This window comes from Neodiprion pinetum, chromosome 7, assembly GCF_021155775.2.
Source record: "Neodiprion pinetum isolate iyNeoPine1 chromosome 7, iyNeoPine1.2, whole genome shotgun sequence".
Lineage (NCBI taxonomy): Eukaryota > Metazoa > Arthropoda > Insecta > Hymenoptera > Diprionidae > Neodiprion > Neodiprion pinetum.
In genome coordinates, this window is record NC_060238.1 from 25,379,646 (window position 1) to 25,401,766 (window position 22,121).

The following is a 22,121-nucleotide window of genomic DNA, read 5'->3' on the forward strand; positions in this document are numbered from 1 at the left end:
GTGTGTGTGTGTGTGTGTATATATATACACATATACACACACATATATATATAATATACTTTTGCTGCCCAATAATAATTTTTGCAATTACCGATTTACTATAATTATTACTATTTATTTATTATTATTAGAATTTTTTTTTTTTTTTTTTCGACACCAACTTAAGAACGCGGCAAGCGTGCTGCAAGCAAATATTGACAGAGTGAAGCGCAAATATTTCGCGATAAGATTTCTTTTTAGGTAATTTAACAATTTCTCTGATCATTGTTGCATGAAATGATATAGAAATGTCTTGACGTGTTCGTTCTACCTCATTTGTCATATCCGACATGTACTTTTCTGTAAAAGATTACTCATGAGGTTTTACGTTTACTTGAATTTTCTTTCTATTTTTTTTTTTTTTTCTAAAATCTTAAAATCCAATGAGGATTTTGAAGCAACGGACTATTTCACAACTTTAATACTTTTAAGAAAACAGGAAAACTGAAATAGCGTACTTAAACTAGCTTCTCAGAACAATTCTTTCAATTTTATCACATATGTAATATATGACTTTTGTCACAGATTATATTGTTCTTTGATTTCTTCGGAAATTTGCAGTAAAATGTCGCCCAGATATGAAATAACAATGGTTCGATTGAAAAATTAGCCATTAGTCCGTCATTTGTTGAAGATAATTTTTATCTTATGCAGAAAAGCACATGATAGGATTATTGCGTAACACGATCTTGTCAAGGACCTTATTCTATGGGGGGTGGGGGAACTTACAGAAGATGAACACTAAGACGCTCTCTGACAGTGAAATTTCCTTATGTAAATGGGGATCGCGGCCGATAAGCGATATTGTAGAGTCTCGTAAAATCCTCATCCTTGCCTCGCTCGAACAACAATTAGTAAAATTTACCACATTTTGTACTTGATTTAAATTTTAAGTAAGCTATTTTCCAGTATTGATAAGATTTTTAAATAAGTTTCTTGAAAATTACTACTATTATTATTATTATCTACAAGTTTTTTTTTTTCTTATTTATACATACATATTTTTCGTAACTCGTTGAATAACGCGAAGAAATTTGCTTGGTGACTATTAGCCGTTGCTCGTATGACTGTGATTTAGAAAAGCAGAACTATAAAGGATAAACCGCTGGGCGGCTATAATAGCTAGCAGTTTCCTCGCTCAATAATTTATCTCCCTGAACATATTCGTTATCCTCTTTTTTTCTCCATTTCGTCAAAGGAAGAGAGGAAGAATATCAAAGAATTACATTCATAGAAATGCTATGATGTTTGATAAAGAAAGATAGGAAGAAAAAAACTCGACAACTTACGACGAACAGCGAGCCTTACCAACATCCAAATTATACCCTCCCCTAAATACTTTTTATATTATTATTTGTGTTATTGTATTTTTACCAAGATATAATTATTAATTACTTATTACTATTATTATTATTATTATTACTATCATCATCATCATTATTATCATTATCATTATTATTACTGTCGTCGTCGTCATTCTTATATTTCTTATTGTTTAATTTTGAAATATTTCTAAAATTGTTAAATATAATACACTATATCAATCAAGTATAATGTTATCGAAATATGAATTAGATAAAATGAATACCACACGTACAAGTGATAATGTCTATCTATTAATCAATATATCCATGCGGTAAATTCTTCTTTTTTCTTTTCTTTTTTTTCAATAAAAATACCCTTGATGTATGATGTAAATCTTTACTACTCAACGTTGTGATTATATACAAATGTGACACATACATAACGAAGACGATGAGGATATTTTGAAACTGATCTTTCAAACTACTTGAGGTGATTCCGTGTACCTTGAGATAACTGGAACGAAACTTTGAACGTGAATATCAAAGGTCTGCTTCAAACGACCCTCTCTGTATGTATGCGTGTATAATTTGTGTACAAAGTATGCACTCATATATACATGTACGAAATGACGAGTATGATAAACATATATTTGACATTTTATAATAGCCACTATCTGGCAGAAGCTTGAAACTCTTTATCGACAGCGGTGGACATGTTTGGTTCATTTACAATTTTCAATTACACCCAAAGTATGCGTGTGCAGATAAGTAGCCGTAAATGATTGCGACACACGCTATGCTTTAAGGTAATGAAACAAGCATCGGTGGTGCTTGGTAGACTTTAAAGCCTACCTGAGACTTCACCAGCCGATTAGTACACGCTAGACCAAATTTATAAAGTGACTGTACAATAATTTCGAAGTGCACATTTTGACGATGTATTATAAAATTTGTTCGTTATAACATTTTAATTAATTAAATTTAGTTAGATGAATCAGGAACACTGTATTGCATATTTGCAAATAGGTTATGCTTTTTTAGTACAGTTTCCAATGTTCTATAAAGTATGTGTTTCATAATACTTGAAAGTTTGCTAAAAGTCATTTAATTCTCCGTCGCGCACATCGTTGTATTAACAGATAACAGAAAACAGTATTTAAGGGTATTTTTGGTTAAGATAAATTAAAGACAGGTGCAATGATCACACGAATATCAATTAGCTGGTTGAAACTTCAGTTAATGTCTATAATGTATTACAATTCGATTCGCTTTCCTTGTAGCTAAAGTCGAGATCTGGTGCATGGATTCCCCAAAGTAGCGAGAACGATCCTTTCTGACAATTTATAAGATTACCAAAAAATGAAATGAACAAATATTGAATATTGTGTGAACATTTTGACGACAGCCGCAGTACGAGGTAACGATTATTAATACAATCATATTACCGCGTGGCTATATGGATGCTTACATCAACATTAGAAATTTAAGTGGTTTAACGGTAAAAACTTTTCGATGCTTAGAAATTCACAGTCATGCCTTATAGACCAAACATCGTAATAATTGAAATGCATTTCTGTTGTGGGAAAAGGAACTTCCTCATTGAGAATAAATGAAACTAAATGATATTTTCTTCAAATTGCTATACGTAACAATTTATTGTCGACAACTAATTGAATACTCAGTGATTCAATTGCTTTTGGGAACAGCCATACGGTGTATGAAGTTTTGTTAATTTTAATCAAGATACTCTGAAACGATAATTAGGAAGTAAATTTCTGTTTCAATTTTTTGAGGAAAAACATTGGATGTATTATTTTTTTTGAAAAGCATAAATTTTTAAGGGTATTACATACTTTAATGTGTATATAATACGATGTATAAATCATACTGTTATATGACTGTAATAATAATTGAGATATATAATAATAATAATAATAATAATAATGGTAATAGTAATAATAATAATGTTAATTACGATACCAAGACGTAACAATTATTTGAAAATAAAATTAAGTGACAGGGAAAAATACATAAATTAAATTGAATATTTGCTAGAGAAATTGGATAATTGATATTCGGGTGAATGTCGCGTTAAAAGAGAAGCGTGAATCGAATTATTTAATGTCTAAAATAGGAAATTGCGTGTGACAGAATAAATAAGATGTTGAAATCTGTGTTGACAATCGCCGACATATTGAGCTTACATTAATAACTGAACGATATTGTAGAGACACAATATGCCTTCGAAGTGTTGAAAATAAATTTTCTACTTTTTATTCGTAAGTACATTTTTACGAAATCAGTTAAATGTTAATATTTAGTATCGATCGTTCGGTGGGTACATTTTTAACGTGTTCACGTATATTTCGACGAATTTTTGTATTGTACTTACGATTGAAAATCTAAATTTTGTATTCCCATTTTGGGAAGAGGTTGATTATAACTGTTGATTTTCAAGTAATTTTCAAGCTTCTACTTCGAGCTTGATTTGTCAGGTGAATGTAGCTTACTTGTATATATGGTACATATATAACAAAACCCAGTCCGCTGTTAGTTACAACATATTATTAATCTTTTAGTATAAATATGAATATCTTTGTTAAGATAAAAATCGACCGCGTAAACTTCCGTAATGTTGTATCATTTTGATGCTATTATAAATCGCATTAGAGAACGTAAATTATATACAAATAGAGGTACGTGTTATATTATATTATCGAGAATGTGATCGAAGCGAGAGATGTTTATTATTTCATGTTGTTCGATAAAGAGAATTGGTAACAATTTGCACAATCCTGCATGAGCTGCAGTCTTTCTCCACTAGCCTTTCCTGTACATAAAACGATAAATATTTGATTGTGCGATATGACGATACGTATAATCATAATCAATAAACTGTAACGATATTATAGACTCAAGTATGTGAATCATTTAAATAATATACACACATGCATATATATATATTAATAATTTTATTGTAAATGTGTTACATAATGTGTATTTCGTACATCCCGAGTACTTGCAGTAGGCATTAGATAGAAAATATTGCTTGAGGATATTTTTTCAATGCCAACAATGTGATCACTTCATGTAGAGAAAGCGATATAATAAATTTCATGTAGAATTAATAGTTTGAACGTGTCTTTTGAGTCTTTTCGTATCCGCTTCTTAACAAGACCAGAAACTACATGAAATCTAAGAATTTATCGCTAAATCAAGTTTCTTTTTACTGTCTCGTACAATTTGATAGTCCTTTGGATATCTCTCATCAAACACATTACATAGAATATTTTCGTATCGTTTTATAAATAATTTAAATGCTATATCTAATGTTCTAGTCGATTAACTATTTATAGTGGATAAAGGGAATGTTTTTTCTCACTCGTGCGATGAGTGAAGAATGAATAATTGCGAAATTTTTCACCTTTTACCCCAGTCAGATTGTCCAGGCCAAGGTAGTCGCAGAGAGAAATAATCCTGCTCGAAACGTGACACCCTGATGATTTTGCTCCGATTACTTCCAAGAAACGAATATAATGACGAATGTAGCACCATTTAATCGATATATCTGAAGAGGAAGCACGGGTTACACATATCAATACTGGTAATTTTAACGCAATGAAAATCAACTGGAATTGATATCAACTTACTCATCAATGTTGTTTGAGGTGACGAATTTTCTCCACCTCTTCCGGAGTGAAGTGAAGAATTGTAGAAATAGCATTCAACATATGCCGCTTACTGGATGCATTATTAGTCAGGAGGTAATTCAGTACGACATTCTTCAAGTACTCGAGATTTGCACCTTCTCTGGATTTGTAGGCTTTCAATCTACATGCATACGTGGAAAAAGTTGAGTCGAAAACATTTTTTTAATGCTAGTTATTATAATATTTCTCTTCTAGTTCCCTAGCGTACCTTGTAACTTCATTTTCTAGTCTCTTCAATTCCTCCCTGTGTCTTTCAGTAGCTTTTATATATTCTCTGTGTTTCTCTCTAATATCTGCTTCCATTTTCATATTGCTTTTTCGTAATCCTGAAACCTGGACTTCTCGCCGCGCCAATTCTTGAGCGTAATGGAGCATAGGTGGACTGTCGGCTGTCAGCAAGCCTGTAACGAGATCAACTGCTGGCTCGGAAATATTGTCCGGAGTTGGAGATTTGGAGCGGTCTTCCTGATCTCCAGAAGAAGCTTTCTTTGGCAGTAACGCGTGAAATGATGACTTTAAGGTTTGAATTTCTTGGTCCTTTTCCTGAATTAATACTAATGTTCGTTCCCTTTGACGTTGAAGCTGATGTTCCAAAGTTGAAATCTTCCCTCGGAATTCATTCTCTTTCAGAGATAGCGATCGTTCACTTTTCAATCGTTCTTCTCTGAGTAGCTGCAATACATCGACTGTGGTTATTACTGTTAAAACTTGAGTGACAAATTTGTTTTTGCCCACATATTCTGTATTTTTATTACCTGTTGCTGATTTTCTAATTGAGATTTGCATTCTTTTTCTTTGTTAATTATATCTGCATGCGACCTGCGCAATCTTTCTTCCAAATTTTTAACCTGCAATTTAGCAGCATTCAACTGCAGTTTGTAATTGCCGCTTTCATTTGATTCAGAAGCAGTAATTTTGTCCCGTTCTTTATTCAGTGAGGAATCAGGTATCGCATGACGAAGCTGGGCCGATGTTTTCAATTTAAAATCTTCGAACTCTTGCTCTAGCTTTTCATACTTTTCTTTGTACTCTAGATCCTCGTTAACATCGCGTAGATTTAATTTACCTAAAAGATCTGACATTTTTGTTCATAAACTCTGAGTAGAACTTGCACGATTGAGCTAACTATTAAAATAGACCTGGAGGATACGTTACTTTTGATATCAGACGACTTGTCCTGATTAGCCAGGTCCGACATACGAGCATAGAGCTTCTTTATTTTAGCTGCAATTTCTTCTGGATCATTTTCAAACCTTCCTGTTTCTTTATCTTTACATCCAGCCCCCTGCAAGTTGGCCAATTGGTCCTTTAGCTTTTGAATAGCTTGCTGATCCTGATGCCTCAGTCTATCGTATCCTCCGACTGTTTCCGATAATTCTGCTAATCGAGCCTCCAACCCTGCGACTCTGGATTCATGCGTCATTGCTAGAATTCTTGCCTGTTGTTCTGCGGCAGAGGCTCTTTTTTGTTCCTATATACAATGAGATATTATACAATCGGTCGTTCATTGGAAGTAACAATTTTATGAACTCTGTGCTATTGTTACCTCTTGAATTGCATTGCGATGTTGTTGTTTTAAACTCGCCATTTCAGATTGTAAAGAAAGCAGCAGTGGAGGAGTTTCTTTTGCAGCTGCCTCTGCTTGTTTCAATTTATTCCTAGCAATTTCTAACTCCGCCTCTAGCAACTTACTTTGCTCTTTACTCGCGACATTGATCTTTAGATCTCTAACTTGGTTTTCCAACTGTTCTTTGGCGCATCTTTCGTCGTTGAGCAGTCTTTGCAGTTCCCTACAAATTGATAATATAATCCACATTATTACCTTAACAATTTCATTGTGAAGTTTGAAAAAAATTTGCTGTAATAACAAGTTGGTCAAGGCAAAAAATATTCGATTAGTTAATCTGCATGCAAGCCAATGTACCAACAATGGTCGAAAGCAATCTTCATACAAGTGAGGTATATGTACTTAATCATTGCGGAATGATCAGCTTGCTCCTTTTCCCGTTCATGCCGTTCCATGATCAGTTTATACTTAACATGTTCAACCTCGGAGCGTGTCTCTTTTTGTGCCTGTTTTAATTTTTCTCTCAACTCTCTGATAACTTTTTCATACTGGAAAATATTTCACATAATCAAATCAAAAGATGTTTCAAAATATCAATTTAGACAAATATTGCTGTTTTTAAAATTTAATTGCACTCACTTCTTCTCTTTCCGTACGCAGCTGTTTTTTATCAGACTGAAAATTCGCCTCCATTTTTGATTTTTCTGCCGAAAGAGTTGCTAGTGAATTCATCAGGGCACTAAGCTGAGTTTTTAACTGCTCCACCGTCTCTGGTTGGCTTGCTTCTTTTTTAGAATTGGGCACCTGAAAGTATAAAGTTTGTCAAAAAAGTATTCAACGAACATTTACTGCATCCCATATACAACTATGGATTGATAATATGAATACGCAATCGCTTGTAAGTATAGTAATGCGATTCATCTTCAAGTACCGGTTCAGTGCCAGTTTTCAAATCCGACGGTTTATCATTTTTATCAACGTCAGCCTTAGTTTTAAGGATAAAAGCTTTGAGGCTTTCTTCTAGGGCTTCTTTTTCCTTTATTAGACTTTCGTACGCCGGCACGATATCTGAAATAATATACAAATTAGATGTACATCGTCGCGTGTCCGGTTACCCGAGCGTTTCAAATGTTGCGCGCCATTTTTTATTCCGCTGCACTCAGCTATTACCAACCTCTCAAACGGTTTTCATACTTGGTTAGCTTTTGCCTCTGCTTGTCTACGATTTCCCAGAGCTCCTTCTTGCTAGTTTTTTCCATTTTATTAATCACCTTCTGGACTTACAGGTTGAATACAACGTATGCTTGCAATATTCATAGGTGATTGAGCTTATAAATCAGTTCAGAAATGAAACGGAGATGTTAAATAGGATAGCGTATGACAGCTGGCGATTGCAATCATATTCACGAGCACACGTGCTTCCAGTATTGCCAACGTTATAATTTCGTGCTCTTTCTCGCACTGATTAGTGACACCATCTTTGATTTATTTTAGAACAGATGAATGGTCGCAAGGCAGGAATTGAATGGGTGGGCTTAAAGCAGAATTTTTAGAATTTATTTTATTTCCAGACTCAAGCGCACGACGTCTTTAAATCACTGAGATACTCTAACAGGTGATTCAATCTCCAGGGTGACTGGTCCATCATTCTCGATTAGAACTTGCATCATTGCGCCAAATTTCCCATCTGAAAAATGTATTGTAGGTATGGTTGTAGTACACTTATAAATTGTGAAGAGGGTGAAGAGTATTTACATACCTTTTATCAACTCGGGTTTGTACTGTTTGCCAAGTTCAAGGAGAAAATTGTTGTAAAATGGTTCCGATTCCGTAGCTGGCATTGCTCTGTGAAAATCCAGTTTATTCCCCTTCAATTGATGGTACAAGGTGAACTGGCTGACACATAGAATTTCATAATTTTTATCCACAACGTTTGTAGACCATCTTTTCTCATTTTCGTCCTCGAAGATTTTAGTGTTAAGAATCTTGCGGATTCTGTTTTAAAATCGAATATATTCAAAGGTCCCATCAGGTTCTTAGCAATTTATGAAAATATGTGAAAGATACATTAAATTATTGAGGCGAGTTAAATTACATGTATTCCATATCTGCCGCATTGTCGTCTTTTTTTAGTCCTATTAAAACGCAGAGTCCCCGTCCGATGCAACTGATGATTTCACCATTAACTCGAGAAGAAAAAAATTTGAAGAAATCGTTTAATCACCCAAATATTTTTCTGACAGTAGTGTTGGTGCATATTGATTCGAAGCTAGAGTGCAATAAATATTTATTTGGAAATTCAAAATTTATCGCGAATACTGTAATCAAATCAGCTACTGTGTAACCTAAAGCAATCAAGTACTCTCACCTGATACACTAGCTTGTGTAACTCGTTGAATTACGGCTTTCATCCTGCATGAACGAATCGGTCAATTCAAGTTTTATAAAAATTCTGAATGATTGTTTGGGGACAAGTCGAGTGTCTTTTGTTCGTACGAGATTTGAGGAGAGCTGATAACGTACGAAGTTTTTCTGTCACTGATGAATCAGGATGGCGTCTATCCGGTTACGCGAGGTTGGCGGGAGCGCGACGCAACTAGTACGTAATTTGATATTTCCGGTGCGTGTAATATGCTATAGAGTGGTGTTTGACTTTTCAAAGATTGTTTACAAGCGTTTTCCCCCGTTAACGTTCAATCGAATTTAGTCAAATCCATTATCAATATCAAGGCAGGGTCGGTGGCAACAGTTTCATAAACATCCCGGAATGTATTTCTGAACAACATTCAACCCCGTTGTGTTAAATGCGACTAGTTATCGATGACACACTTGTTGCACGTAGGTTATGGCCCTATAAACAAAGGTACTTTATTCACAAATCAATGATATAACATAGTTGTTCGGCGTTAAGCAGGCTTCGGGATGGAAGGGCCTGGTATAAGTTTGTTTCAAGGATCCGATAGCATCCAGTTGAACACAACCGCCCAGCGCCAAGAGGAGGATGAAGAACAAGAAGACATCAAGCGCCGGAATGAGGAGGTGAATGTTAACTCTCTTCTTGGTAAACAAACCCAAACCCCTCCGTTTCTTGCACTATAAACCCTTTTCGTAATTTTATTCAAGATCAAAAACATTTTGACAAATGCTTTTGACGACCTCGACAACGACGACGACGAAGCCAGCTCAGTCAACAGCAGTAGATGCTACAATGACGTTACCAGAGACACAGAACGGAGTCATGCAGGAGGGTTAGTTTTTGAAACTACGCGCTCTGAGAGTGGCCCGACGGTTTCTCAAATACAACGAGAATTCGGGGTGTACGGATGCGTCGACGCCAGTAATGATTGCAATGATCAACCCCAGTCCAATTTCGAACACCAAAATGCAGATCGTGGCCCTACTATTTCAGACATACAGAGAGAATACGGGGTGTATGGGCAACCGGAAACACCGTATAGTAAGAATACTGCAAATAATATGGTCAATTCTTTGGACAGTCCTTATGAATTGCCCAAACCATCGAATCCTGGGTATCCTCACAATATCAGAGCTCAGCTTAACGAGGGGTATACTTTTCCTGAGAGTTATCCAGCTAATTACAAAACTCCAACCAGTCGCTTTGGAACAGCGACTGAAAATTATCGCGACAACGGGTATATCGACGATTACGAAAAAAATGGCCCGTATAAAGCTATTCAGGAATTTGGCGGAGGAGATAGCGAAGTCACTTCAGATCATTTTCAGCATTGCTTTCAAACCAGTCCAAATGGCGGTCCTGTCGATGAGAATACAGCCTATAAGACCGCGGAGTATAATAGTAATGAACAATTGCAAGTATTGTATTCTGTTAGAATGCGAGAAATTCAAAGGTTAACGGAAGAATTGCAGCAGTTGCAAGAGGAACGAAAAGAAGAGACAAGTCAACTCAGTAGAAAGCTTGCTCTTGCTCAAGCTGAAGTGGAAAGATCTAACCTGTCGAGAAATCAGGCACAGAATTTACTTGGTAAATATTTTACATTGATGTGAGCAAAAATTTGTTAAACTTTTTTACAATTGTTTTGATTTCTCTAGTGGACGCTAAAGTGGAAATAGGTGATCTCCAGGCAAAATTAGCAGCTTTGAAAGAAAACGTTGCTGTATTGGAAAAGACTAAGCAAAATGTGAGGCATAATAAAGATCAGAGAGTTTTGTGTTATTTCGTTCCATAAGAATAATAATAATAATTTCTATTACCCACTTCAACAGATGGGTGAAGAGCTCAGCATTTCCAAAAATTCGGTGGCCGATCTTCAACAAAAAATAGCCGTCCTAGAAAGAGTACAAATGTTGCAGACAACTGATAAAACTCATGAAAAATTTTTGAAACAAGCTCAAGAAAAACACACCATAGAGATGAAGAACATGCAGATACAGATAGATGCTCTTACAGATAAATTAAATGCTAAGGTATTCACTTGAACTAATGAATCTTTTACATAATTTCATAGTATAAAATAACACGAGATCTTTTGTAATTTTTGATGAAGCTGCTAATCATGGATTCTAGCAGCAGCGACATTTGGGCAAGTGTCTGATCTTCTGCATAGAAGTTTGCGTTTGCTTCCTTGAAAAAATTATTTCATTTAAATTTGCTCCAGAGTAATACTGATTCGTGTAATATCTCCTGATTACATCGATCAAGAAAAATTGATATTAAAATGTGAAAATTTACTGGTTGTTTTAAAATAATTAGGAAACATCTTATGTCGCTCTGGAACACAAGTTAGCTGATGTAAGGAGGGCGCATGAAACATTAATGGTAGATAAAGGAGATACGATGAATCGTCTGTCGCGTGCGCTAGAGGAAAGTCAGGCTCAATGTCGTCATCTGATGGCCAGTCACAATGTGCAGGAAGTTACGAAGCTGGAAACTCAGCTTAGAATTGTGACGGAGGAGAAGGACGAGCTTGTTAAAACTGTACACGAACTGCAGGTAAGGATTGTTGTCTAAGCATCTTTCTTTCCGTGAATACTTGACAAGAGTTCATTTACTTCTAGCGGAAATTGGATTTAGCCAAGAGCGATATTACACAATATGACTCACTGCTGGCAACTACGTGTGAAGAGGAATCCGACTCTATGAGGCAACTAAAGTTGGGCGAACTTCACAATAGATCTAAGAGTAAACCAGCTGATGATATTACCAATAAACTACGAGGAGAATTGCAGCGGTATTTCTAATTCGTCTTTCGATGATTACTCAATACCAGAATGAAGATCTTTTAATTAACATGCTGTTTTTATTATAGATGCTTGGCAGGACAAGCAGTTAAGAGGAAAGAGATAAATCGTCTAGAAAATACTCTTGCCCAAAAAGAAAGAGAGGTCGAACAAGCTTCATCCTTGGCTCAAACATGTCAAGAAGAAGCAGCGAGATATGCAAGGCGGGTCAACGAGTTGGAAATGGAATTGAAATCTCTTTTGACGGACAAAGCTATGAAAGCAAACGCGGAGATACAAAAGCTTTCTGATCACTTGAATGATACAAAAAAACTTTGTGATAACCTGCAGACAGAAAAAAATGAACTCGAGCGTAAACTACAGCAGGCTTTAGTTAAAAATGAGGAAAATTTAAGACGTGTGCATCAGGAAATATTGGCAGAGCAAGAGAAAGAAGCTGTGGGAGAATACAACAAAGAGTATTTAGAAATTCACGAAAAGGCTGTACAAAGAGTCAGGCAGGAGGCGCAAGTTGAAATAGTTCAGTTATCGTAAGTATCATAACCCAAAACAAGAACATTGCATGATGACCGTAGTTTATTTGAACATCTTTAGAATCAATTGTTATAAAAATTTACCATGTTTCACAGAGTGCAATTGGAACAGACCCAAAAAGAACTAGATCGAGTTAAAGAATTATACGTAGATGTTTGTGGTACAAAAGAGCAACTGATAGCACAGCATCAGGAAGAAATTGCGGAATTAAAAGTAACGTATGCAGACTTTGAGACACATAAGGCAATGGCGGACAAGATGAATCGTGACTTAGAAACTCAGGCATCCGTTATAAAGAGGCTAACTAAAGAGTGTGAGCTTTATAGGAGTAAAACTGTAGAACTGGAAAAAGATTTGAGTCATGAAAGGCAGAGAAGAGAAGAACATGCAAAAAGAATACATGTTGAAATTGAGAGAAGTGAGGAGAAACCATTTTGATTTGGGTTTTGAAGCACCTTTATAGACGTCAATTTCTGACCATTGATTTTGTCTTTCTTGTTTGCAGCGAAAGAAGAAACGCTGAAAGAACTGCGTAATGCTTACCCAAACCGTAACATAAGTGTAATTTTACCAGATCACTGCTCTGAGCATGTAGATAAAATTACTCAGGTATGTATGTTGTTTAAAGATTGTTTTTCATGATACAGAGCACATTTATAGTCAAATATACTCTTTATGGCTATCATATCCTATTGCAGCTTGAAGATGATTGCAAACGTTTGGAAGAAAAGCTTTCGAATGTAGTTGAAGAGAGGAAAAAAATGTCGGAACTACAAACAAATTTGGATGATGCTAGATTAAAAATAGCCCAGTTGGAAATCGCACATGAGTCTTTAAAGAAAAAGTGCGAGGATGTTGCCAGAGATCGAAATTCCTGCAGAGATAAGATCTCTGCATTGGAATTAGAATTATTGAATGCCAAAAAAAGTACACAATCGAATTCACAGGAATCCAGTGATATCAGGCAAAGCCTCGAACGTGCACGAAGTGAATATGAATCATTGCAAAAAGAATATGATAGTGTTTTGAGGGATAGAAATACGTTGAAGGATAAGTTGTCTAGTTTAGAAATAAAACAGTTGCAAGGCAATACAGATGTTAATTCAAACTCGGAAGAAAGAATGATACTTTTGGCTAATGAGTCACGGCGCAACGATGAGCAGCTTCAACTTCGATCGAAAGAAATTAATATGCTCAAAGAAGAACGAGATCAGCTCGTAGTTAAACTGAAAGATCAGGCAAGACAATTTGAACGGTACGTTAAGAGTCAAATGCAAGTGTCAGTGGAATTGAACAACTCTCCTCGCAGCTTGACAGGTGATGCTGATTTACAAAAAATGAGGGAAATTGCCATAAAAGAGGTCAGGGAAGAAATGGAGGAGAAAGTGACTGACGAATTAAAGGGGATTGAAGAGCAACATAAGCAAAGACAAAAGGAAATTGAAGAGCAGTATAAAACCCTGTTGTTAGAGTTGCAGTCAAGGTGCAGAGAAAAGACTGAAGAGGTTGAAGCAGTAAAGGAAACTATGATCGCAGAAAGACTCCGGTTACAGTCGAGGTTTAAGGCGCAGGAACAAACGATAGCAAAAATGATAGAAGCAAAGCTGGAAAAGATGCATCATGAGTTGGTGGCGAGAAAAATTAGGATAGAATCCTTGCTGGAGGAATTAAGAAGGAGAGAAATTGATATGGAAGAACAGAGAAATGTAATGGCCCAAGTAATGTCCGAGTGGGCATCGGAAATTAGATCGGTCAAAACAAAAGAGGCCGAAATGAATCAAGATATTGAAAAGTTGAAGCAAAAGGAGGAGGCCTTAACTGAAGAAGTCAAAGATTTAAAACAAACGGAGGAAGATATGAAAAGTAATATCAATATGTTGAAACACAAGTATCAGTCAGCAAGGAAAACTGCTCAAAATTATAAGGTAAGACCTTCGGGATATCATTCGGTATACCCAACGATAAACGTCTACAGTTCTGGTTTTAAAACTGACATGGTTTACAGGAATTGGCGGAGAATAAAGAAAAATTCTTTCTAAGCGAATGCGAAAGGATCAAGGAGGGTTACAAAAGAGCCATGAATCAAGTACAACAAAAAGTTGATGCAATAGTGAGCTCTCAAGAGAAACAAGTATCGACAAAAATGGCGGAGCTCGAGAGTCAGTATGAAGAACAGTTAGAACAAATGAGACTTAAAATGAAGTACAAAAATAAATGTTGAAGTATGTATTAATTCCACTTACCTCTGGTAGAGCTTTCCGTAGTTTATGATAAATTTTAGTTAGAAGAGGCTAATTATATATTATTCTAGTTTAATTTAAAGCACTTTATTGTACAACACATCATTAGAAGAGATTTTATTTTAGGAACAATATTTTCAAATATATATAATAATATTACCAGTCGCTGCGGTTGCCCATACATCAAACGATACGATAGTCATTATTATAAGTGTTACATTTCTCTATAAGTTTTGCAATCATAATTGCAAAATTCTATATAATTAACAACAGGCAAAGTGCCTGGTCACGTACTTTGTAGGAAATTGTAATTGTAAATCACAAATTGATACAAATATTAAAAATAATATTAATCATTTCTATAAAATTTATATCATGTAAAGTTGAAATTTTATAAATTTTTATACTTAAGATATTAATAACAAGCGTCGTACAACTGTCCATCCGTCAGAGAATGTCGGGACCGTACTATAAGCACCAGTAGCCACCACTGAGTTTGGCTCGTTAATATTGGATGAGGTTGTACACGCAGGTTTTCATTATTATAATCAATTATTTTAATTACTGTAGATCTGCAAGACTAGATAATTATGTTTTAGATAAAAATTTATGCCTCTGTTACTATATGAATATTCGTTTAAGTAATAATGAAAAGAAAAAAATTTATTCAATATATGGGAAAAAAGAAAAGAATGAAAAGGAAAAAAAATATGTATATTAATCGGTACTTTCGTAGATTTATTTTGAACTAAATTTTCATTAACTGGCAATTTGAAAAAGAATCTATTCTTCTTTCAGTGACGTATCTATCGTGTCGTTTGGATTGGAAATTTCAGCAACCAAACTATAGAGAGTATTGCATAATATATACTGTTTAATTACGTGTCGATACTGTCACAAAATAATAATATCATCATTATCATTTATTATAAAATCATCACTAAATACAGAGTATTATTAATATTAATTACTTACGATGTATTTTTGTACGTAGAATGAATTAATTTATTTTTTGTAATAAACATCTTATGTCATACCAGATTCTAACTAATACTAATCAGTAAAAGCGACATCCTGTCTGTGTTCAGAGTGTGCGGTTTTGGTTTGGCATTTTCTTTTCATTTCATGCACAATCCAATGTTTCTAGTTATATTACGACTCGTTATAAGAATCTGTAGTTTTAAGATCCCAAGTATGTTAACTTGTTCATTTCAACAAGCCATTCAAACACTTGTCAGCTATCGAAAGATAATTTTTCGTTATTGTTTATATTTGATTTCCCTTTATTTGAATTGGATAACATACAGATATACAAACACGAACGAACGTCACGAACACATTCATATCATTGTACGTATGTGTTGAGGATTGATAGAGGTCAACGTTCACTGGTTTGTGATTGCAACCTCAGTGTTCCTCGAGCAGTCGATCATGATGGATCTCCCTACTGCTTTTGGTTTAATAAATGCATTATTCTGTTGTTACATTACTTCTGCTAGCTCAATAGAATATGGTAAATTTAAACCAGCTCAAAACCAGGCAGTAGAAGACATCAAGTATGACTTTGTGATCAAAAAGTTTCGAGTACCCGTGAGTGAACAAGTTTGTTGTATCTTGTAATCAGTCAGTAATTTGTTTTCTTATTTAACTACAAGGAATAACTCACCGTTGAAATTGACAACTGTTTTTTTTCTAGCTCGATCATTTCAGTTTTTCAATGAACGCTACATTTGAGATGCGATACCTCGTTAACGACACATGGCAGAGGGGCAATGATCCACCTGTATTCTTTTACACAGGAAATGAAGGGGACATCGAACTCTTTGCTCAAAATACGGTGAGAGATTGCACAGTAAACGTAAACAATTAGCGTTATAACTATATGTTGAAAATTCTATCACTGCATGCCGATTATTCTGGAAGTCAGTGAGCTTATTACAAATTGGTTGCGTGCAAGTTTAAAGCGTTGCCCCTTGTTTGTACAAGTTTTGAATTATGTGCAGAGTTGATACTGATATCCAATTATTTTCTTGCAGGGTTTTATGTGGGAAATTGCACCAACCTTTGGCGCATGTTTAATCTTTGCTGAGCATCGCTATTACGGAAAATCTATGCCGTTTGGTAACGAATCTTATTCAGATTCTAGTCATCTCGGATATTTAACAAGCCAACAAGCCTTAGCTGATTACGCTGACTTGATAAGTTTTCTAAAATCTGCTACGAACATGAAACATAGCCCTGTCATTGTATTTGGAGGCTCTTACGGTGGAATGCTTAGCGCATGGATGCGGATGAAGTATCCACACCTTGTAAAAGGGTAATAGTTGCAAAAGTCTCTTTTGAATGCTAAGCCTTGCTAATAATGCGATAAATAATCCACCTGAAAATTTCAGAGCAATCGCAGCTTCGGCTCCGATCCTACAATTCACTGGTATCACCGAATGCGGCGCATTTGCGAGAGTCGTCACATCAGATTTTCGCATAGCGCATCCAGAATGTCCGAAAACAATTCTCAAATCGTGGACAGCAATCGCAAACGTTACCTCAACTGGTGAGACAGAATATTATTTTATTAGCATCAGTTATATCTGCTATTTCCTACAGTCGGGGACACCTTCACGGATAGAATAATTTAATTTATTTTACAGAAAATGGGAGGAAATGGTTTTCAGAAAATTGGAAATTGTGCCAGCCGTTGAAAAATTCATCAGACATCAAAGTGCTGAAGGACTTTCTGACCGATATTTACGGAAATTTAGCAATGGTAAACTATCCATACGCGTCAAACTTCTTAGCGCCATTACCTGCGTATCCAATATCCGTAAGTTCTATTCTGATATGAAAAATTTCACTCTTTTCAAAGTAAAAGAATTGAACCAAATTCAAATAACATGTATATCTATGATTATTTTTACTCGTGTAGAAAGTCTGCAGCTACTTGACGAACTCGAATCAGAACGACATGGCGCTTCTTCTTGATCTCAACAAAGCGATTAGTGTGTTTACAAATGGCACAGGAAACAGCAAGTGTTTATCTGTGAGTGAAAACTCTTCTCCAAATCTGGATAGCAAAGGGTGGTCGTATCAATCTTGCACAGAGATGGTCATGCCCATGTGTACCAATGGCGTGGATGACATGTTCGAAAAAATTCCTTGGGATTTTAAGAAATTTAGCAACGACTGCTATCAGAATTTCAAGTCAAGACCCCAGCCTTATCTAGCCTGCGAGGAATATGGATGTCAGGATCTATCTGCAGCTAGTAACATCGTGTTTAGGTGCGTTTGCTGTTTATTTAGTCTTGGAACTGACAGTGACTTCATATCGTGCATCAATTATTGCATTACTTATAAAATTTTCAGTAATGGATTGTTGGACCCTTGGTCAACTGGTGGAGTTTTATCAAACGTTTCGTCGTCGACAGTGGCAATTCTCATACCAGAAGGCGCTCACCATCTAGATCTCAGGGCAAGTAATCCCCATGATCCATCTAGCGTGATTCAGACGCGACAAATTCACTGCAATTTTATTAAAAAGTGGATTCATGAGCATTGGGTACCTATTGATGATAAAAATACAGTACAACATGAAATTATAAGTGTTTGATAAAAGACATAATTTTGCTTCTTATATTAATACGGGGAAAGTTTTCATACTGAATTTGAAATATTAATAGAAATAGGATTTTTTATAATATTTACGATTTGTTTATTCAAATTGCGGATATAAATGGTTTTACATGAGTGGATAAATAACACGTTGCTCGTGAGTTTCCTTTAACTAAATTTGAGAAAAGAGATTAAAAGTCATCGACATAGATTTGTTGCAATAATGTAAAAACATATTGCTGGTGATTCGTCGGATTTATTACTATTAAAAAGCTGCAGTATACGTATATTAATTACTAATCAGATCGTCAATCTTGTCGTTAAAAAAAGATATTTAAAAAATTAAGCTGCAAAGCATCAGATGTTCCCTCGATGTTACAATTATTCTGTACAACGAATTGAAGATTTCTTTTCATACTTTTTATCATCAGCAATCAAAGCAGATTTACGTAGATTTACTGACTCGTCAAACAGACATTTGTATATGAATATAAAATAATTCAGGAACAATAATTTATAATCCTTACCTATAATACGTATCATAAAAAGTAAAGCAGTTTTTACATAAACAATAACGAGTTCTATAATGTGCTAATATTCGTGCTAAAACTACCTCTCAATCGAGTCCTTGCGTATCCATTCCGTTAAAATGATACCAATTCTTTAAATAAAGTGTTAATTAAAAAAAAAAGAAAAAAAAAATACACTATGAAAAATAAATATCTAGCTTATGGTTTTGCTTAAAAATAATGCTTAGCGAGGGGGTCGTCGATGAGCAGTGGTCGGCCTCGGAACACCCGACCGACCTCTCAACTTTTTTGGTTGGGCAATACTGCTTTCCGTGCCCGTGTTGTACGAAAGGTAGATGTTAGAGAGATCAGGCTGTGGTTGCTGTAACAGAAATTGTAGCATGCAAGTTTGTCAATATTCCAAGCTTTCGATTAGAATCACAATTTCCACTTACATCTTTGTTGCTTCCGGTCGAAGGTGTGGCTTGTGCTTTTCTCATATTGTTTCCTGTGTACGCTACGCATTTCAATTGCCACTCCCCAATGTCTTCGTTCCAATGAACGTACCTTTCGATCATCGTCTGGAAAATATTATGCCGGTCAGGACAAAGTTGGTAATAATGATTAATTTTCTGTACCTCAGTTTACTTACCTGATATTGAACAGGTATGTAGTTGTTGAGAACGAGTTCGTGCAGTTGTAATTCTCGTCCAATTTCTCGTACACCTTCCAGGAGATCTTCCATCTCTCGCTGATGCTCTTGTTGCAAGTCCGATAATTCCGCCTTGGCAGACATCAGCATGGTGTAGACTCTGCCTAATTTTTTTGTTTTTCCTGCAGCCTCTTCTTGCAGGGACGAGTATTTCTCTTCGATGTCTATGCGTTCAGCCTCTTTTTCTTCAATAGCTTTCTTCAGCTGTTCTTCTCGGCTCTTTCTTTGGTCCAGCTCAATTGCAGATGCCGCGAGTAGCTGTTCCTGAGCCTCGGCTTTTTCCAATAAATTCTCACCTCCGACTAGAATTTTGTTTTGCAAGTTTTGCATTTTTTCCCTTAACGCTTCTTTCTCGCTTCTAAGACAAAAAATGAACAGTTTTTATTTGATATTGATTATCAAGTGTTATTGTGGGTGTTATTTTTCTTTTCATACCGAACATAAAAACTCACTGCGTTCTCTTTAGCTCGATGACATCTTTGTCATCTGGGCTTTTGTCGTGCCTCTCTGCCTTGTCCATTTTTTCTCTCAATTCTACTTCACCATCTTCAAGTTGATCCATTGAAAGTATTTGGCTCTGTCTATGTCTGGTTTTTCTATCACACTTCGACTCAAAATTATCATCAGAATCTTCGGTCTCGGGATCAGACTCAGAAACTCCTGTACCATTTTCTTCGAGTTGTTTACGCAGCTCTTCAATTTCAACTTGGAACTGGCGAAGTAGGGCGTCCTTGGGGTCCTCGTTAATTCTAGCTCGGTTCTTAATATTTTTAGCTCGATTGGCGTACCTTAGAGTACTTATAGTTTCATCGTAGTTCATGTCAGCAGGGCTAATGTTTGCGCACTGCGAAAAACATTAATCCACTCAAATTTGGTTCATTGTTCATTCAAGAAAGAAATTGTCACAATCACGAATACTGGGTAAATAGTCACCATTAAAGTTTTCGAATTTCCACCCAGCGAATCCTGCAGCAATCTTGTTAGTTTAGAGTTTCTGTATGGGACGTGTGAACTTTGTCCGTCAACAAGTGCGGATATAACATTGCCCAGTGTCGACAGAGACAAATTAATCTTTGTAGCCTCTCTCAGACGGACTCCTGTCGCTTTGGTTTTACTTTGCCTCTCTGAGCCCTGAAATATCGAGGTTTTAAATCTCGCTGTACTTTCGATGTTGGAATTTAGCAATTCAAAATTCGATCTATATACTGTGAAGAAATACACACAGCTAAATCTACAAGGTGAAGTTTTCCCATTTTAACGTGTTGTTCTCCATCGTCGCCTAGTTGACTGGACTCGACAGTTATGGTGAATATCGCATGGGACCTAGAACTGGAAACGTTCATCGCCGTTGCGCCGACAACCCCTTAAATTAAATAAATAATGGATTATCTTGAGGTGACTTTGTGTCTTTAGGAATAGCCGTTGAACAGCGATTAAATAGGCTCACGATTCTTATTTCCTAGGGTCATGATGCGGTCCAAGTCATCGGCGTTATTGACCACATATCCGCTTAGGTCTTTAACGAATACACCAATGTCCGGTCTCTCCTTGACTTCTAAACGAGTATTTTGATCCTTTCCTAACAAATCTCTAACTTCTTCGTTGTAAATCTCCAAGTATGTGGCGCGAACTAAGAACCTGCAAAAATGTAGTCTGAGATGAAATTCATATTGTTTTAGTTCAGTCACGTAATTATCAGTAAATATTTATGCTGCAATTGACATGATCAAATTGAATAACTCGCGGCTGGTAATTACTTCTGATTTTCGTCAGCCTTAGCGATGTGGCCAAATATATGGGCAAAGGTGTTCGGAATGATGCCTCTTAGCTGTGGGGAAGTCTTGGCGCCAGACATGGTGTAGGTTTTACCAGTTCCCGTTTGCCCGTAAGCAAGTATCGTCCCATTGTAGCCTTGAAGAACCTTGTCGACGATCGGCCGGGCTGTTTCGTTGTATATGTCAACCTGTGATGAGTCTGTATCGAAAACTGCGTCGAAGGAAAACAGTTTTGGTGGTTCCCCGGGAGCAGCGTGAGGATTTTCGACCAATATTTCACTGTTCAGAGAGTCAACTTTTGTTATATTCTTACAGTGACCGTCCAACTCCTTTCCGTTCAGTGGTCTAACACGAACGACCACTCTAACGTTTTCAATCTCTCCCAGCTCCGCAGCATTATCCTGTGAAATGTATATTTCGTGTTAAATCAGTGCGGTCGATGAGAACGAACGTCGTTTGAATAATTTTACCAAACTCACCCCTGGTCCTTCCATTATCCTTTGAAAATCGCTCTATAAATTTCTAACTCACTGTACAATATCACGACTTTAAGTCTGCCAGGGAAATACGCTCCTCGCAATGACAGTGACAGGAGCAGACGACACCGCCTCAAACAATCGAATCGATTTTTTTTAATCACAAACCCTTTTTACGCCGACAGCGCGCTCTGTCTTCAATCATTAATAGCTTATTGTGTCATTTTGAGTCCGTCGGTAAATCAGATGTTCTGCCAATTGGCATGTATATTGTGTAACGGGCAAACTCGGTCTTTTTAGGCCGAGCGTACGTTTGCAATATGAGTCGTAGGTGAAGTCGAAGACGAATATTGCAAATATGCGGGGTGAAAAGACCGTTGCCTCCTCGTTGCACACGATTCTTCATGTAACAAGTGTATGTTACACGTT

The 22,121-nt window shown here is 36.2% G+C and overlaps 5 protein-coding genes across 9 annotated transcripts; 2 read left to right on the plus strand and 3 right to left on the minus strand.

Annotated features, from left to right (window-relative positions):
* Positions 1 to 1,054: 1,054 nt before the first annotated feature.
* Positions 1,055 to 8,041, minus strand: GCC88 (GRIP and coiled-coil domain containing 88 kDa). 2 transcript variants are annotated; one of them, XR_011177683.1, is made up of 11 exons: positions 7,795 to 8,041; positions 7,552 to 7,688; positions 7,260 to 7,424; positions 7,023 to 7,168; positions 6,600 to 6,843; positions 6,209 to 6,524; positions 5,809 to 6,128; positions 5,262 to 5,725; positions 4,994 to 5,174; positions 4,768 to 4,911; positions 1,055 to 4,173 (listed from the first exon to the last, which is right to left on the minus strand). XR_011177683.1 is itself a non-coding variant. In XM_046635795.2 (10 exons), exons 1-9 carry the CDS (start codon positions 7,877 to 7,879, stop codon positions 4,997 to 4,999), a joined length of 2,055 nt encoding a protein of 684 aa, XP_046491751.1. In that variant the 5' UTR covers positions 7,880 to 8,041; the 3' UTR covers positions 1,055 to 4,911; positions 4,994 to 4,996. The 2 variants fall into 2 exon arrangements, 1 of the variants encoding a protein (XP_046491751.1); XM_046635795.2 differs by having other exon boundaries at positions 1,055 to 4,911.
* Positions 5,436 to 15,818, plus strand: LOC124223610 (centrosomal protein of 152 kDa). Of its 3 annotated transcripts, none has more exons than XM_046635791.2 (12): positions 5,436 to 5,573; positions 9,535 to 9,659; positions 9,744 to 10,623; positions 10,692 to 10,780; positions 10,866 to 11,066; positions 11,353 to 11,592; positions 11,658 to 11,830; positions 11,909 to 12,370; positions 12,470 to 12,792; positions 12,880 to 12,983; positions 13,073 to 14,299; positions 14,380 to 15,818. In XM_046635791.2, the coding sequence occupies exons 2-12, from the start codon at positions 9,543 to 9,545 to the stop codon at positions 14,593 to 14,595; spliced, it is 4,032 nt and encodes a 1,343-aa protein (XP_046491747.1). In that variant the 5' UTR covers positions 5,436 to 5,573; positions 9,535 to 9,542; the 3' UTR covers positions 14,596 to 15,818. The 3 variants fall into 3 exon arrangements, with proteins under 3 accessions (XP_046491747.1, XP_046491745.1, XP_046491746.1); XM_046635789.2 differs by lacking the exon at positions 5,436 to 5,573 and adding an exon at positions 9,116 to 9,219; XM_046635790.2 differs by lacking the exon at positions 5,436 to 5,573 and adding an exon at positions 9,246 to 9,458.
* Dtd (D-aminoacyl-tRNA deacylase) lies at positions 8,156 to 9,129 on the minus strand. Its single transcript, XM_046635800.2, has 4 exons — positions 8,989 to 9,129; positions 8,716 to 8,806; positions 8,380 to 8,615; positions 8,156 to 8,307 (listed from the first exon to the last, which is right to left on the minus strand). Exons 1-4 carry the CDS (start codon positions 9,029 to 9,031, stop codon positions 8,216 to 8,218), a joined length of 462 nt encoding a protein of 153 aa, XP_046491756.1. The 5' UTR covers positions 9,032 to 9,129; the 3' UTR covers positions 8,156 to 8,215.
* Positions 15,819 to 16,002: 184 nt separating the features above from the next.
* Positions 16,003 to 18,534, plus strand: LOC124223613 (lysosomal Pro-X carboxypeptidase). The gene is made up of 7 exons (XM_046635798.2): positions 16,003 to 16,204; positions 16,311 to 16,451; positions 16,651 to 16,931; positions 17,008 to 17,165; positions 17,263 to 17,435; positions 17,538 to 17,890; positions 17,975 to 18,534. Exons 1-7 carry the CDS (start codon positions 16,046 to 16,048, stop codon positions 18,216 to 18,218), a joined length of 1,509 nt encoding a protein of 502 aa, XP_046491754.1. The 5' UTR covers positions 16,003 to 16,045; the 3' UTR covers positions 18,219 to 18,534.
* On the minus strand, positions 18,299 to 21,853 carry Klp64D (kinesin-like protein 64D). Of its 2 annotated transcripts, none has more exons than XM_046635797.1 (9): positions 21,696 to 21,853; positions 21,199 to 21,617; positions 20,889 to 21,079; positions 20,665 to 20,804; positions 20,375 to 20,572; positions 19,894 to 20,285; positions 19,382 to 19,799; positions 19,185 to 19,310; positions 18,299 to 19,111 (listed from the first exon to the last, which is right to left on the minus strand). In XM_046635797.1, the coding sequence occupies exons 1-9, from the start codon at positions 21,708 to 21,710 to the stop codon at positions 18,974 to 18,976; spliced, it is 2,037 nt and encodes a 678-aa protein (XP_046491753.1). In that variant the 5' UTR covers positions 21,711 to 21,853; the 3' UTR covers positions 18,299 to 18,973. The 2 variants fall into 2 exon arrangements, with proteins under 2 accessions (XP_046491753.1, XP_046491752.1); XM_046635796.1 differs by having other exon boundaries at positions 20,889 to 21,094.
* Positions 21,854 to 22,121: the final 268 nt, after the last annotated feature.

What these genes read in the sequence shown, in the direction of transcription:
- Dtd (XM_046635800.2), bottom strand. Translation starts at nt 9,031, where the DNA reads ATGAAAGCCGTAATTCAACGAGTTACACAAGCTAGTGTATCAG. An exon ending in GCGGCAGATATGGAATACAT is followed by an intron (nt 8,616 to 8,715) that starts GTAATTTAACTC and finishes ATTTTAAAACAG; the next exon opens with AATCCGCAAGATTCTTAACA. An exon ending in CAAACCCGAGTTGATAAAAG is followed by an intron (nt 8,308 to 8,379) that starts GTATGTAAATAC and finishes TACATTTTTCAG; the next exon opens with ATGGGAAATTTGGCGCAATG.
- GCC88 (XM_046635795.2), bottom strand. Translation starts at nt 7,879, where the DNA reads ATGGAAAAAACTAGCAAGAAGGAGCTCTGGGAAATCGTAGACAAGCAG. An exon ending in GATCATTCCGCAATGATTAA is followed by an intron (nt 6,844 to 7,022) that starts GTACATATACCT and finishes ATCAATTTGTAG; the next exon opens with GGAACTGCAAAGACTGCTCA. An exon ending in CTAGAAAATGAAGTTACAAG is followed by an intron (nt 5,175 to 5,261) that starts GTACGCTAGGGA and finishes GTATGCATGTAG; the next exon opens with ATTGAAAGCCTACAAATCCA.
- Klp64D (XM_046635796.1), bottom strand. An exon ending in GAAATTCGAAAACTTTAATG is followed by an intron (nt 20,286 to 20,374) that starts GTGACTATTTAC and finishes TGTTTTTCGCAG; the next exon opens with TGCGCAAACATTAGCCCTGC. An exon ending in ATCGAGCTAAAGAGAACGCA is followed by an intron (nt 19,800 to 19,893) that starts GTGAGTTTTTAT and finishes TTTTTGTCTTAG; the next exon opens with AAGCGAGAAAGAAGCGTTAA.
- LOC124223613 (XM_046635798.2), top strand. Translation starts at nt 16,046, where the DNA reads ATGATGGATCTCCCTACTGCTTTTGGTTTAATAAATGCATTATTCTGT. An exon ending in TATCCACACCTTGTAAAAGG is followed by an intron (nt 16,932 to 17,007) that starts GTAATAGTTGCA and finishes TGAAAATTTCAG; the next exon opens with AGCAATCGCAGCTTCGGCTC. An exon ending in CGCAAACGTTACCTCAACTG is followed by an intron (nt 17,166 to 17,262) that starts GTGAGACAGAAT and finishes TTTATTTTACAG; the next exon opens with AAAATGGGAGGAAATGGTTT.
- LOC124223610 (XM_046635789.2), top strand. Translation starts at nt 9,162, where the DNA reads ATGAATCAGGATGGCGTCTATCCGGTTACGCGAGGTTGGCGGGAGCGC. An exon ending in CAGATAAATTAAATGCTAAG is followed by an intron (nt 11,067 to 11,352) that starts GTATTCACTTGA and finishes TAAAATAATTAG; the next exon opens with GAAACATCTTATGTCGCTCT. An exon ending in CTACGAGGAGAATTGCAGCG is followed by an intron (nt 11,831 to 11,908) that starts GTATTTCTAATT and finishes TTTTTATTATAG; the next exon opens with ATGCTTGGCAGGACAAGCAG.